This window comes from Lithobates pipiens, unplaced genomic scaffold, assembly GCF_037356315.1.
Source record: "Lithobates pipiens isolate NorthernLeopardFrog02 unplaced genomic scaffold, aLitPip1_a1.2 Scaffold_19, whole genome shotgun sequence".
NCBI lineage: Eukaryota > Metazoa > Chordata > Amphibia > Anura > Ranidae > Lithobates > Lithobates pipiens.
The window spans coordinates 219857679-219871848 of NW_027507764.1; the positions used below are offsets into that span (position 1 = coordinate 219857679).

Genomic DNA, 14170 nt, shown 5'->3' on the forward strand with positions numbered 1-14170 from the left:
TGTTCGGGTCGCAAGAAATGAAATAGGCCACCAGTACATCAGGTGTGATCAATTTTTTTATGATTTGCCCCACAGCTTGTAGACTCTCTAGCGTTCACAAAGACCAAATAATATCCACTAATTTGGGTCCTTTTTACCAAAGATATGTAGCAGTATAAATTGTGGCCAAAATGTATGAAGAAAAATTAATCATTTGCAAAAGTGTATCACAGAAACTAAGAAATTGTGTTTTTTTTCAAAATGTTCAGTCTTTTTTCATTTATAGCGCAAAAAATAAAAAACCCAGAGGTGATCAAATACCACCAAAAGAAAGCTACATGACTGAGTAATTGTCATTCAAAGTGTGAGAGCACCGAAAGCTGAAAATTGGTCTGGTCATGTGGGGGGTTTAAGTGCCCAGTTGTCAAGTGGTTAATCGTGCTAGAAGTCAGCAACATGTACAGCTTTAGGTTAATGTGCTCACCATCTCACCAAGACACGCTGTGCGTTCCAAAGCACAAGAGATGAGAACCAGGAATCGGATGTGATGCCAGTAAAGGGCGGACGCTCAGCCTCTATGCATTTCGTGTTCAACATGTCATCAGGAAGCTTCCCGCTGCCATTTTCATGAAGCCTTATATACCCCACCATTTATTATCATTGGATTTATCTGCTACAGATATTCTTTTAGCCAAACACTTCTGGGAATTGCCATATTTCTAATTAAATATGTTTAGAACACTGCTGTACATATTGGTATCCCACTTTCACAAATTCATGCATAAAACATTTACTAAAAGCATACTAAAACTTAAAATTAATAATATTAAATCGATGCATTGTTTTACTGATCACATGATCGGAATTTTGGTCAGAAAAAGCTCTGATGGTTTTCCTGACGGAATTCCAATGGGATTTCGCTCAAGCTGTCTTGCATACACACGGTCACACCGACCGTCAATCACACGGTGACGTACAACGGGACTAGAAAAAGAAAGTTCTATAGCCAGTAGCTAATAGCTACTGCCTTGTAGTTGAATCTGAGCATGTGTGAGTTTTTGCGGAAATTGCATAAACATGAATGCATTTTTGAATAGCAACTTTTTCCGATCGAAAAATTGAGAACATGCTCTCAATCTTTTGCTGGCTGAAATTTGGCCAGCAAAAGTTTGATGGAGCACATACACGATTGCATTTTCCGACCAAAGGCTCTCATCGGTCTTTTGCTGGCCGAATTTCTGATCGTGTGTAAGCGTAAGTGTATGTTTTTATTTATCTGCAATAAACATATTGCGCTATGATTCTCAATATGTTTCTCCCGAGCCTTTATGTTTGACCATTGCCAAGAAGACACTTTGTGGTTTAGAGTCATCGCTTCTATATATGTTGCTGGTTGAAAGAATGCAATATTACTACAAGGTATATTTATTATAAAGCTTTAGTGAGTTTGTATTTCTTACTCAGGATTTGTGGTGGAGCACTATTTGAAGGATTAATTTGTTCCTGCACTTTTCTTTGGATCATGGTGAATGGACTGTTCTGTGAAGATTTATTGAGGATTTTTTTTTGTTGGACTATTATATATATATATATATATATATATATATATATTTTTTTTTTTTTTTTTTTTATTATGAATTTTATTACCATGGCTTGTTTCATATGAATTTGTTAAATGATTACAAGCATCACATGAGTTAGCGCCACACCTTTTTCTTTACATCATTTTCACGTATTTGGAGGGGTTTCTTCCACTTTAAAAGGGGCAGCTTCACTCACTACTACTCACAAATTTTTGGTGCTATCATTTGTCGATATATAATGTATGCCAACATGTTATATGTTATAACAGAAACAAAGAAAATGTGTTTTCATTCAAAATGTTCAGTATTTTTTTAATACATATATATATATATATATATATATATATATATATATATATATATGTGTATATGTAGCAAAATAAAAAAATACCAGTGGTAATTAACACCAAAAGAAAGCTCTACCTGTCTCAACAGTGTTGCATAACTGAGTAACTGGCATTCAAAATGTGTCCGCTCTGAAAGTTGAATATTGACCTGGGCAGGAAGGGGGTTAAAATACCTGGTACTGAGATGGTTAAAAAATGTTAAACAATTGGCTTTTGTCCAGTCTCCAAAATGATGCAGTTGGGCATGTCTGAGCCAAGAAAAAAAAAAGCTCTGCTTTCTGTGATATGTAATTTGCTTCTTTGCTCTATGTAAGCATTGCTTTTAGTCAGCACAAGAAGGGCTTGAATTTAACACAAGAAGTCACTGCTTTCTGCTCTGCCTCTCCAGCGCTCACTGGAGTGCCAAGCTGGAGAGGGGACAGGAGAAGCTGGCTCAGGCATCTAGGTGGATCCTGACACTATGGTCAGGATCCTTCCAGAGCCTGAAGCCATTCTGTGACATCAAATGTAAATGTAAAAATACAAATTTTATGTGTGACATAGTTAAAAAAAAGCCTTAAAGACTAATTCAACTTTTGTTGAGAAAAAACATACCCCTCTGGGTGCTCTATCTATATTACAAGGATTTTAACAAATGTTGCAGATTCCTACCTTTTGTTATTCTGAAGAAATCCCTGTGTGTTTGTCTGTGTCCATATCTTAAGTGAGCCTAATGGGAGTGGTTTCATAATTATCAATCAGCTGCTGCATCTGCAGGGCTCCAATGAGGGAAATTGCTGGGTCTGCATCTCTTTAGATGTGATTTGCTATTAGGAGCATCTCACCAAAACTTACATTTTTGTTGCAGGTTATGCCTGAAATCTGACTTGTATCTAAGTGTAGAAATCAGTTAGTCAATCACGCAAGCAGGAAATGCACAGAACACAGCCATATTACATTGCATTTTACAGAAAATTACAGAGGTCATATTTAATAACATTCAATTACAATATTACTTGAGTAGCAATTGTATACGATATATTAGTTTTTTTTTTAGTTTTTTTTCCCATCAAAGTAGAGTTACCCTTTTAAGCCTAACTCCAGGTATACTACGATTTTAAATAGTTTGTTTGGATCAAGCTGGTCCAAATGAACTATTTCCTTTACTATGTAGCATCGGCTAAATATGCATCAGCAGCTGTACAGAGATTTCTCATCCCTTTCCCGAACTTACATAAAATCGTGTCGAGCAATGTTCAGCCATTTACAGGAAGCCTTTCATTTGTATACTTTTATTTGGTTGAGGTGGAAAGGCAGGCAGATGACATCATGATCTCCACCTCATAATGTATGGCCTACTGCCAGGCAGATGGGGAACACCACCTCTTACTACAGGTAACATTTTAAGCCTAGAAATAGCCTTACCAATGGTCACTGTCATTTAGTATTCTGTAGCTACAGTGATACTTTCTGATAACATAGGATGGGCCTTTCTCTTAAATATGACTAACAATCTACATAGCCTTAAACCCCTCAATCTAAAATTGCTACGTATAGGCAAGAGTGTATTCCTGCAAGATTTGGAATCTTCTACGTTATCAGATAGCATTGGTGGGGCTATGTGCCAGTGAGTGAGGTGTAAGGTATCTTTTACATTACTATAATATATAATTTTAGTTTATACTTTTTAATGCTTTTCATTTGAGTACTTGCAAGACTGTAACAAGAAAGCTTTGATGCAAATACTTTTGTACACCTGTATTTGTTCACAGTATAGAGTTTTTTACGTAGTGTCTCCTTCTTGCAGAATGTTGACAAGTGGTCCTTTGATGTATTTGCACTAAATGATGCTAGTGGCGATCATGCACTTAAATTCATCTTTTATGAATTACTTACACGTTACGATTTGATCAACCGCTTCAAGGTAAGCAACTTCACAAGTTCTTTTTTTTCTGATTTCACACTGTGTTTAAAAATAAATCCACAATGCTGTCAGAAGAGAACATAGAAACCACAGTCCATTTATATTGTATGTGTTTTATATGCATTGCAATAACTGTTAATCAACATAACTGATCCCTGTTAAATAAGAATTATTTCCAGGAGTAATTATCTATTTTAAAAAGGGGTTTTTCACTTGAATCCAAAAGTGGTTATGGTCTTCAGATCTCGCCATGCATCAGTAGGGGATGCATATATACCGTATATACTCGAGTATAAGCCGAGATTTTCAGCCTCTTTTTTGAGGCTGAAAGTGCCCCCCTCGGCTTATACTCGAGTCATCGCTGTCTGCCCGCTCGATCAGCGTGTCGAGCAGACAGACAGCGGCCATTCTGATTCAAAAGCCGCGCCTCCGGCTCCCCCTTCGCCTGTGATAGGCGGAACACTGAATTTCCCAGCAGCCTGTGTTCCGCCTATCACGGACTTCGTATCATCCTCGTACTACGGACGAGGATGATACGATGTACGTGATAGGCGGAACACAGGCTGCTGGGAAATTCAGTGTTCCGCCTATCACAGGCGAAGGCGGCGGCGCAGCTTTTGAATTTTACAATGGCCGCCGACGAACGAAGAGGGCACGGGACGGAGGCAAGGCACAGGACGGCACGGCACGGGACGGGACGGGACGGGACCGGAGGCGAGGCACGGCGGCGAGGCACGGCGGCGAGGCACGGCGGCGAGGCACGGCGGCGAGGCACGGAGGCAAGGAGGCTCGGCACGGGACGGAGGCTCGGGACAAAGGCTCAGGACACAGGTAGGCTGGACACACACACACACACACACACACACACACACACACACACACACACACACACACACACACACACACACGGATACACACACACACAGGGATGGATGGATGGATGGAGACACACACACACAGGGATGGATGGACGGACACACAGGGATGGACGGACACACAGGGATGGACGGACACACAGGGATGGACGGACACACACACAGGGATGGACAGGCATGTCTTACCCTCGGCTTATACACGAGTCAATAAGTTTGCCAGTTTTTTTGGGGGTAAATTGGGGGCCTCGGCTTATATTCGGGTCGGCCTATACTCGAGTATATACGGTACACACTCTCTCTCATCCAGCCTAACACTATTGGTTAGGAATACAGTGTTAAATTTCATATCATGCTTTAGATGTGACATACTAGCAAGTAAAACCTTAATCTTCTCCTTACCCAGTAGATAAATGCAATCTGTATACTAACATTCCGAGGTATGCTTTCACATGCAGTGAATTAAATATAAAACCAATATATACTTCAGCTGTGGGCTAGGTCTCAGTATAACAACAACCAGAAACCAGTCAGCATAGTTCACAATCATGTAATCCCCATGCTGGTCAATTATTGTGATTGCTAGACGTTTGCCTACAAACAAACTTGTCCACTCAGCAGAGGACATTGTGTCCCTCTCTATCCCTGTACATTCACTGTGCACAGAGAAAGAGGTACACTGTTAAAAAGTATTGCACTATGCAAATCAAATTATAAAAAGTTTGTGAAAATAACACAAAATACAATTTTCACATTTTTACACATTTGCCAGGAGTACAGCTATCTCTATACTTCCAGTGCTCCTATGCTGGCTAGTCTAAGAAGCTGCAAAGTCCAATGCAGCCATTGTGCCCACCTCTCCCCTCCTCCTGCCTGATTACAGAGCACTTTGTATTATGTGAACTCAAGATAAAATAAAATTAGCAGCACAAGATATCTCCGTAATCATATCTTGTGTCTCCTTTTAATGCTTTTTGATTTGGAGATCATTTTAGACAAGGATTCAGAGTTGCTTCAGTTTGTTTTCTTTGTCGTTGTTCATGGCTGTTGACAAGTTTTGAGTTTGTGTACCGGTCAAATAAAGTAAAACAAATCGACAAATAAATCATCAAAATCTAAGTCTACCCAGAAGCAGTCTATGTAAAACCCCATCTATGAAAACGTGGATTCAAGGCTGTGCCAGTACAATTTGGAAGATTCAGAGGTAAAAGACTGGTGACAATGTTCTATAGTAAAGAATTCATGGTCTTGATGAAGTCAGAATGTCCCATAACTTTTCAGGTTATGACTGAATCTTTTCCTGAGTGCTCTTCATGACTTGATCTAAGAAGTTACCCGTCTACCCGTCTATCATGTGAAGGTTATTTCCTTCTCTAAGGAAGTCACAGTGTGGTAAAGAAGAGCAATAATGCAACAGGAAATACAGTCTACACTTATTGTTTCCACTGGAAGAGTGTGTGACAACATTGAAGAGCAAATGGGAAACTGACAGAACATTTTCAACATAAAACAAGTTGCTGAACAAAAACCTTCATGGCAAAAATAGCAAGAATTCGTTTTTTTTCCCTAAAAGTTGCAGATTTAACATTGAAACAATGAGAATAGATAAGAAAATTAGATCAACCTGTTACAAATTAAATTAATTTTTTTTGTGATATGGTTTGCATCTACTTTAAATATGTAAGCGTTTTCTAACCATGATCTTTCTTCAGAACATTATAAGGCTTGTCCTATTCCTATATGTATCTAGATTCTAGTCTTAGATGTGCTATCCTTGGGATAACTGGAGAAAGATGAAGTTGGACATACCAGAACACAGACAGCACTACTTTAGATGGTGATTTTTCTTTTAATAGAATTGGATTTATGTAGGAGTGCCATGGTATTCCTAAATGTTTTGTTCCTATTCAGACAGATGAGTCCATCTTTCAGGTGTGCTCTTCCTGAAATATTTCCAGAAAAATACTTTTTTTCAATTTTTGCCTTGTTGCTTGTATTTTGTCAAATCTGATTATTGCAGTTACAGTTAAGAAAAATGGCTCAGTGATTGTGAGGATAGGCAGCCTTAAGTAAATTTCCACGTGACACTGTTTAATGGGTATAAAAGTGTGTTTTCTCCTTTATATCACAAAACAAACAAATATACTAATTGATATATTCGGATTAGCATTCCTGTATTGATTTGCACAGGATATACTGTACATTTGTCTGCTCTGTCGCTCTTTATAATGGTGATACATGTTTGACCTTGTATGCTTTTCCTCAGTGATAATTGCTATTGTCTGGCTTAACTAATATTGCTGTACCTTAAGGCTCCATTCACACCATGGCTTTCAGTTTCTGTTCGGAAACTGCGCAAATTGCGGTACTTCTTTTGGGCAACGGGCGTCCCGCGATTCTGTTTGCACATTTTTACCGCAATTTGTCGGGCGAAAATCGTGGCAAAATCACGCCACAATTTGGTGCCATTCAAAAAAGCAGGAATTGCAAGGGCGACCCATGGTTTGCAGCGTTTCCAAATTGCGGCAATTCTGCCCACAAAACGGAACACCGTGGTGTGAATGTTGCCTAAAGCGGAACTAAACTCATCTTGATTTAACAGTTTCAACCTATCAAATGGTTGGTGTCATAACTGATCACATGTGTAGCATCATGGCAGTTGAGTATCAAACAAAGCCTAAGATGGCAGCTTCCTTGGCTATGTCCCTTATTTATTTATTTTTTGTGACTTTTCGTTAGGCACTATATGCATGATCATTACTATTATAAAATGTATTTTCTGCTCAATATAAAGATATGAAGTTTGGGGAAAATATAGGGTTTGAATTGCAGCTTTTTTGTTTTACAAATTGTCTAGGAGGTAAGGTTTGCCAATTCTATCAGAGAGAGGGTTAGGATTTTTTTTCCTTTAGTTACTATACGATAGTAAATGTGAAAGAGATATCAATTGTGCTGGGTGACATTTCCTTTGTAGGGTCAAATTTACAAGACAACCAGTACAGATGAGCAAAGCTGCAAGAACAGATCACACAACAGATATCAGACTTAATTGGATGATGTTTCCAGACATAACATTTCTGAATCCATTTGAATAGATTTGAAATATAATTACACTTTAACCCTTTCCCAGTTTTTCTTAAATCTTCAAACCAATTATTTCTAAGGTTTTCCTTGCTTGGCTGCCTTATGCCAAAGAGATACAACCCATAGCTCCCAAAAGGCCCGATGTAGACAGGCAGAATTAAGAAAATTTAAGTCCTATAGCAATGCTATGATATAATTGGTTGGAAGGTTTGAATCAGGAAACTGCAGAAAGAGCAAAATGATGGCAAAATCAAAGTTTTGCACATACCAAGAATTTGTCATGGGAGTACCAGGTCACATGTAATGTTCAGAGCTCTCTGGGTCAGTATGGTGGCATGCTGCATACCAGATAAGTCTCAAAAAGGCATGCTTTAGGCAGAAATTCAAATGAAAAGACTTGTGCAATGTGGTAGTGTACGGAACATATTTGATTTTAACATGACATATGTTCTAATATACATTTGTGGTAACGTTGTGAATAAACATTGACAGGACATCTTTGTTCACTTGAAATATCTCAAAGGTCTGGAAATGTATGTACTCAACATTGTAATTTTGTCTTATTTTATTATGTTCTAGTTTTTGCACTTTAGTGTACTTACATGTTTTTCTGTATTTGAACCTAACAGACCATGCCATATATTATACGATAGATGTGCATTGCTTTACAAACTAGTTGGAAGGTTAGATTTATTGGTGATATAAAGCTTTACATAAATATCAAGGGTTATTTCAATTAATATCCATGTTCACTAAATATTTATCTTACATGACAATGCAGCAGGTTTACTAAGCCACTCTGTTGCCCACAGGAGTGAGGGGTAGAAGCCCCATGTAAGCTCCAGGTTGCTAACACTGGGTGGAGGGTGCAGGACATTCACACTTGATTTCTGAGCTGTCAACTGCCATGCACCACAGCTGTCATGTGGGAGGAATAGAATTGAGTTACAGTATATACTCAGTGGTTCCTCCCATTGACCCCCTACATTACTACTACAGGTATGTCCTGTAGTGACATCATAGTCAGCAGGAGAAACCATCAAGCACAGCAGGGGAAAAAAGATTGACATTCTTGGAAGTTTTTTTTTTTTTTAAGAAACTTCAGGGGGATGGATATTCCTCTTCATCAAAGCGGTGTTCAGCAGACTGGGAGAGGTAAGATTTTACTATGTTCTTTACAGGTTCTTATTATAAGTTAAAATTTTCTGAGCGAGTCGACTTCCACAGTACAGTTTACTCTGTCTTCAGTAGATCCCTTAGGAGTTGTACATTCTATAATATATTGAACAATATATACATACAATTGGAAACTGGAACTGTGGGTTTTTGTAAGTGCCAAAAGAACTTTCACACCATATAAAACTGATTTACTTTATTATAAAGTGATATCACAGTAAAATATATCATAAAAAATAGTGGTCATATTCACTTGATTATCAATACACATAACATAAACCCATTCTTGAATCCAAATTCCATGGCCTAGAACAGTGATGGCGAAACTTGGCACCCCAAATGTTTTGGAACTATATTTCCCGTGATGCTCCTGCAGTGTGGTTGAGCATCATGGGAAATGTAGTTCCAAAACATCTGGGGTGCCAAGGTTCGCCATCACTGGCCTAGAACAAAGGGATTATCGCAAAACAATTAAAGAGGCAATATACAAACCAATAATTTTAAAAAATCTATGTGTTTGGCAAAATGTTAACATTGCCCACGGTGTTATTCAAGGGGTAACCTGATAACAACATATTTTGATGAAATGTAAAGCCATCCTGGCTATACAATAACTCATAACAAAATTCCAGACATGATGTCCATCCAGATAATGCTGGACGATTAATCCCCACCAGCCGAAACCAGAAGGAAACCTGCTGTTTGAGGCCCCCCTACACCGTGGCTTTCAAAATTAAGTCTTTCAAACCCATATTAAATATGTCCAGACCAATCTCTGACAAATGTATCGGGTCATTCCTAAACCGTCCAGGCAAAAAATCAATATGCAGAAATGACACTTCACCCAAAGAGACCAGAAAATTATGATGTAGATTCTATCTACAGTAAAGAGGTTACTGGAAGGAGACCAAAAAAGCCTGGGCACAATTTCTGAAAAGGTTAAAGTAGAAGTGGGGAAAAGGAGTTTAATAGTTAAAATGTCTCTTTTGATCTCGCAGAGAAGCTCCTATGTCTTAATCATCCCTATATCATTTGTGAATAACCAGTATATGTGGAAAAGGCCAAATGCTAGCCAAATGAATCAGGTGGTCTCTAAGGTTTTGCCATGTCAAACCCCTAATGCCTGACCAGAAAATGATAACGTCATTAATATTGAGACCTAAATTGCTTGTATAAGTCCTTGATTCGACTCGCTTCCAAGCCCAGTAAATGTAGTGACCTACTACCCAGAGTCTGCATTTGGTTGGTTTTGAAAAAGAATGTTACATAATTAATAGATCAGGCCTGACATATACTTTATACCTATCACTGATCCATCGACCCATCCATTTAAGATCATTTGGTGTAAAACCCAGAGAACTGGCAGTGGTAGCAGCCCCTGTCCTAAAGGAATGTGAAGAAAATTAAAAACCAGAAAGGTTCAGGTGCTTCAAACAGGAACAGAGGACCGCCAAATATTGGTATCTCGATACCAGGAGATAGATACTGATGATTGAAAAAGGAGTCATTAGATAAAGGCCTTGCCAATAGGTACAGTGCCTTGCAAAAGTATTCACCCCCTTGGCTGTTTACCTATTTTGTTACATTGCAGCCTTTAATTCAATGTTTTTTTTTTTTACCTGAATTATATGTGATGGATCAGGACACAATAGTCTAAGTTGGTGAAATAAAATTAGAAAAATATATACTTAAAACTATATTTCAGAAATAAAAAAATAATAATTGGCATGTGTGTATGTATTCACCCCCTTTGTTATGAGGCCCAAAAAAAGCTCTGTTGCAATCAATTACCTTCAGAAGTCACATAAATGATGTTCACCTGTGTGCAATCTAAGTGCCACGTGGTCTGTCATTACATATACACACCTTTTTGAAAGGCCCCAGAGGCTGCAACACCTAAGCAAGAGGCACCACTAAACAAACACTGCCATGAAGACCAAGGAACTCTCCAAACAAGTAAGGGACAATGTTGTTGTATGTACAATATTGTTGTTGTACAAGTCAGGGTTAGGTTAAAAAAAATATCCAAATCTTTGATGATCCCTAGGAGCACCATCAAATCTATCATATGCAAATGGAAAGAGCATGGCACAACAGCAAACCTGCCAAGAGACAGCCGCACACCAAAACTCACAGACCGGGCAAGGAGGGCATTAATCAGAGAGGCAGCACAGAGACCTAAGGTAACCCTGGAGAAGCTGCAGAGTTTCACAGCAGAGATTGGAGTATCTGTACATAGAACAACAATAAGCTGTATGCTCCATAAAGTTGGGCTTTATGGCAGAGTGGCCAGAAGAAAGCCATTACTTTCAGCAAAAAACAAAATGGCACATTTTGAGTTTGCGAAAAGGCATGTGGGAGACTCCCAAAATGTATGGAGGAAGGTGCGCTGGTCTGACGAGACAAAAATTTTACTTTTTGGCAATCAAGAAAACGCTATGTCTGGCGCAAACCCAACACATCACCCAAAGAACACCATTTCCACAGTGAAACATGGTGGTAGCAGCATCATGCTGTGGGGATGTTTTCCAGCACAGTCCCACAATTCCAGTTTCCAATGTGCATGTTTTGTATAGGGGGTGTGGTGCCAGTTGTGGTTCATCCTCCATTTCCGCCTTTATTAAATATTTACAACTTTCTGTACATATACAATTTGTCAGCTGGAAAAAAATATGATGGACAAACTATTTTGAAAATGATTTAAATGTGTGCCTCGTGATGTTTAGCTAGTATGAGGGCATTTTAGCATTGCCCACCTTTAAAGTGGTTGTAAACCATTACATGTATCCAGTGAGGTGACAAATCCCCCCTACATAAGTTATGGCTGTGTATCTTCAGCCATTTATTCTGCATATCATTCTGTAAACGCACAGAAAGAAGGATTTTTATTTAGTTCTAGGAGCAAGAATCTGAAGTCTTAACACAATCGCAGCTCCCTCCCTCATTCACTATTTTAACTCTTATGCCGCATACAGACGATGGGACATTCCGACAAAAAAAAGTGGATTTTTTTTCTGACGGGTGTTGGCTCAAACTTGTCTTGCATACACACGGTCACACAAAATGTTGTCGGAAATTCCAAACATCAAGAACGCAGTGACGTACAACATGTACAACGAGCCAAGAAAAGTTCAATAGCCAGTTCGGCTCTTCTGCTTGATTCAGAGAATGCGTGGACTTTTGTGCGTCAGAATTGTGTACACACGCTCGGAATTTCCGACAACAGATTTGTTGTCGAAAAATTTGAGAACCAGCTCTCCAACCTTTGTTGTTGTCGGAAATACACACGGTTGGAATTTCTGACAACAAGCTCACATCGAAAATTTGTTGTTGGAAATTCTGACCGTGTGTAAGGGGCATTAGTGTTGAGTAGGGATGAGCTTCAAGTTTGAGTCAAACTTATGTTCGACTTGAACATTGCCTGTTCAGCGAACAGTGAACAATTTGGGTTGTTTGCGGCAAATTCAAAAAGCCGGGAACACCCTTTACAAGTCTATGGGAGAAATCTAAAGTGCTAATTTTAAAGGCTAATATGCAAGTTATTGTCCTAAAAAGTGTTTGGGGACCGGGTCCTACCTCAGGGGACATGGATCAATGCAAAAAAAAGTTTTAAAAACTTAATATCCATACCAGACCTGAAGGGCCTGGCAATTGAATTTGGGGGAACCCCACGTTTTTTTTTTATCAATGACTTTCAATGAGTGTTCTCTGTATTACGGGAGCCAACAATTCATTATAGCCGCAAGTGATTTTAAAAGACTTTTTTTCCTGCAGAAATGACACTTTGTGCAGGGACAGTTCTAAGCACGGGAAACATGCGCCCCTTTACAGGCATACTATAGATACCCCCCAAATACGAAATTTAAAGGAATATTACACTTTTATTGTTTCACTTTAATCATTATTAAAATCACTGCTCCCGAAAAAATTGCAGTTTTTAAAACTTTTTTTTGCATTGATCCATGTCCCCTGGGGCAGGACCCAGGTCCCCAAACACTTTTTAGGATAGTAACTTGAGTCCCATAGACTTAATAGGGTTCTAAAGTTCACACAAAGTTTAGGTCTGTTTGCAGGTTCTGGTGCGAACTGAACAGGGGGGTCTTCGGCTCATCCTAATGCCGCGTACATACGACCGGACTTTCTGACAGCAAAGGTCTGATGGAACGAGCGGATAGTTCGATTGTGTGTGGGCTCCATCGGACCTTTGCTTGCCAAAAATCTGGCGGACTTTAGAAACAGAACATGTTTTAAATTTTTCCACCCGGAACTCTGCTGGAACCGAGAAATCCGTTCGTGTGTATGCTAGTCCGACGGACAAAAACTGATGCTAGGGCAGCTATTGACTACTGGCTATGAACTTCCTTATTCTAGTCCAGTTGTACGTCATCACGTTCAAATCCGTCGGACTTTGGTGTGATTGTGTGTGGCCAAGTCCGTTCATTCGGAAAGTCTGTCGTAACTCTGCCAAAACTCAGTCGGAAAGACCCCCGGACCTAGTCCCTCAAAGTCCGGTCGTGTGTACGCGGCATTAGTGTTGAGAAAGGCTGCCAGAACTGAGTCATGCTGATGACAGAGGAACTAGGCACCAGAGAGAAATGACACTCAGTGTTTTGGAGAAACACAAGCACAGAGTATAGAAAGATGTGCTTTTTTCATATTTCATATATGAGGATAACAACCCTTTTTAAGTAAAAAAGCAACAGGCCTTCAAAATGTTTGTAAACCTCAAACATGAAATCTGAACAAAAAATGCTACACAACACAAGCAGATTGGGCACTAAACAACTTTCTCCCCGCTATAGTGTCACGATAACAGCTGAAGCACAAGAGTTATGCTGCGTACACACGATTGGACTTTTTGGCGGACCAGAGTCCGTCGGACAATTCGATCGCGTGTGGGCGCCAGCGGACCTTTTCTTCCCAAAAGTCCGGCGGACCTAGAAATAAGACTGGCTTCAAAATTGTCTGCCAGATTCGGCTTTTAGCAGACAATCCGTTCGTCTGTGTGCTAGTCCAAAGGACTAAAACCGACGCTAGGGCACCTATTGGCTACTGGCTATAAACGTCATTATTCTACGTCATCACGTTCAAATCCGTTGGACTTTTGGAGTGATAGTGTGTGGCCAAGTCCGTTCGTTTGAAAGTTTGGCGGACCTCAGCTGCGGGATAAGGAATGCATAGGTGTCTGCTGATTAATGTGAACCAGTAACATAGTCTTATTTGGTC

The 14170-nt window shown here is 39.5% G+C and overlaps 1 protein-coding gene across 6 annotated transcripts in view; it reads left to right on the forward strand.

Annotated features, from left to right (window-relative positions):
* Positions 1-14170, forward strand: part of PDE1C (phosphodiesterase 1C) — a 1119495-nt gene that overhangs the window by 850211 nt on the left and 255114 nt on the right. For all 6 annotated transcript variants that reach the window (XM_077491703.1, XM_077491702.1, XM_077491705.1 and 3 more), the window contains one exon: positions 3696-3812. In XM_077491703.1, the coding sequence (XP_077347829.1) occupies positions 3696-3812 (117 nt within the window). The remainder of the gene's footprint in view (positions 1-3695; positions 3813-14170) is intronic.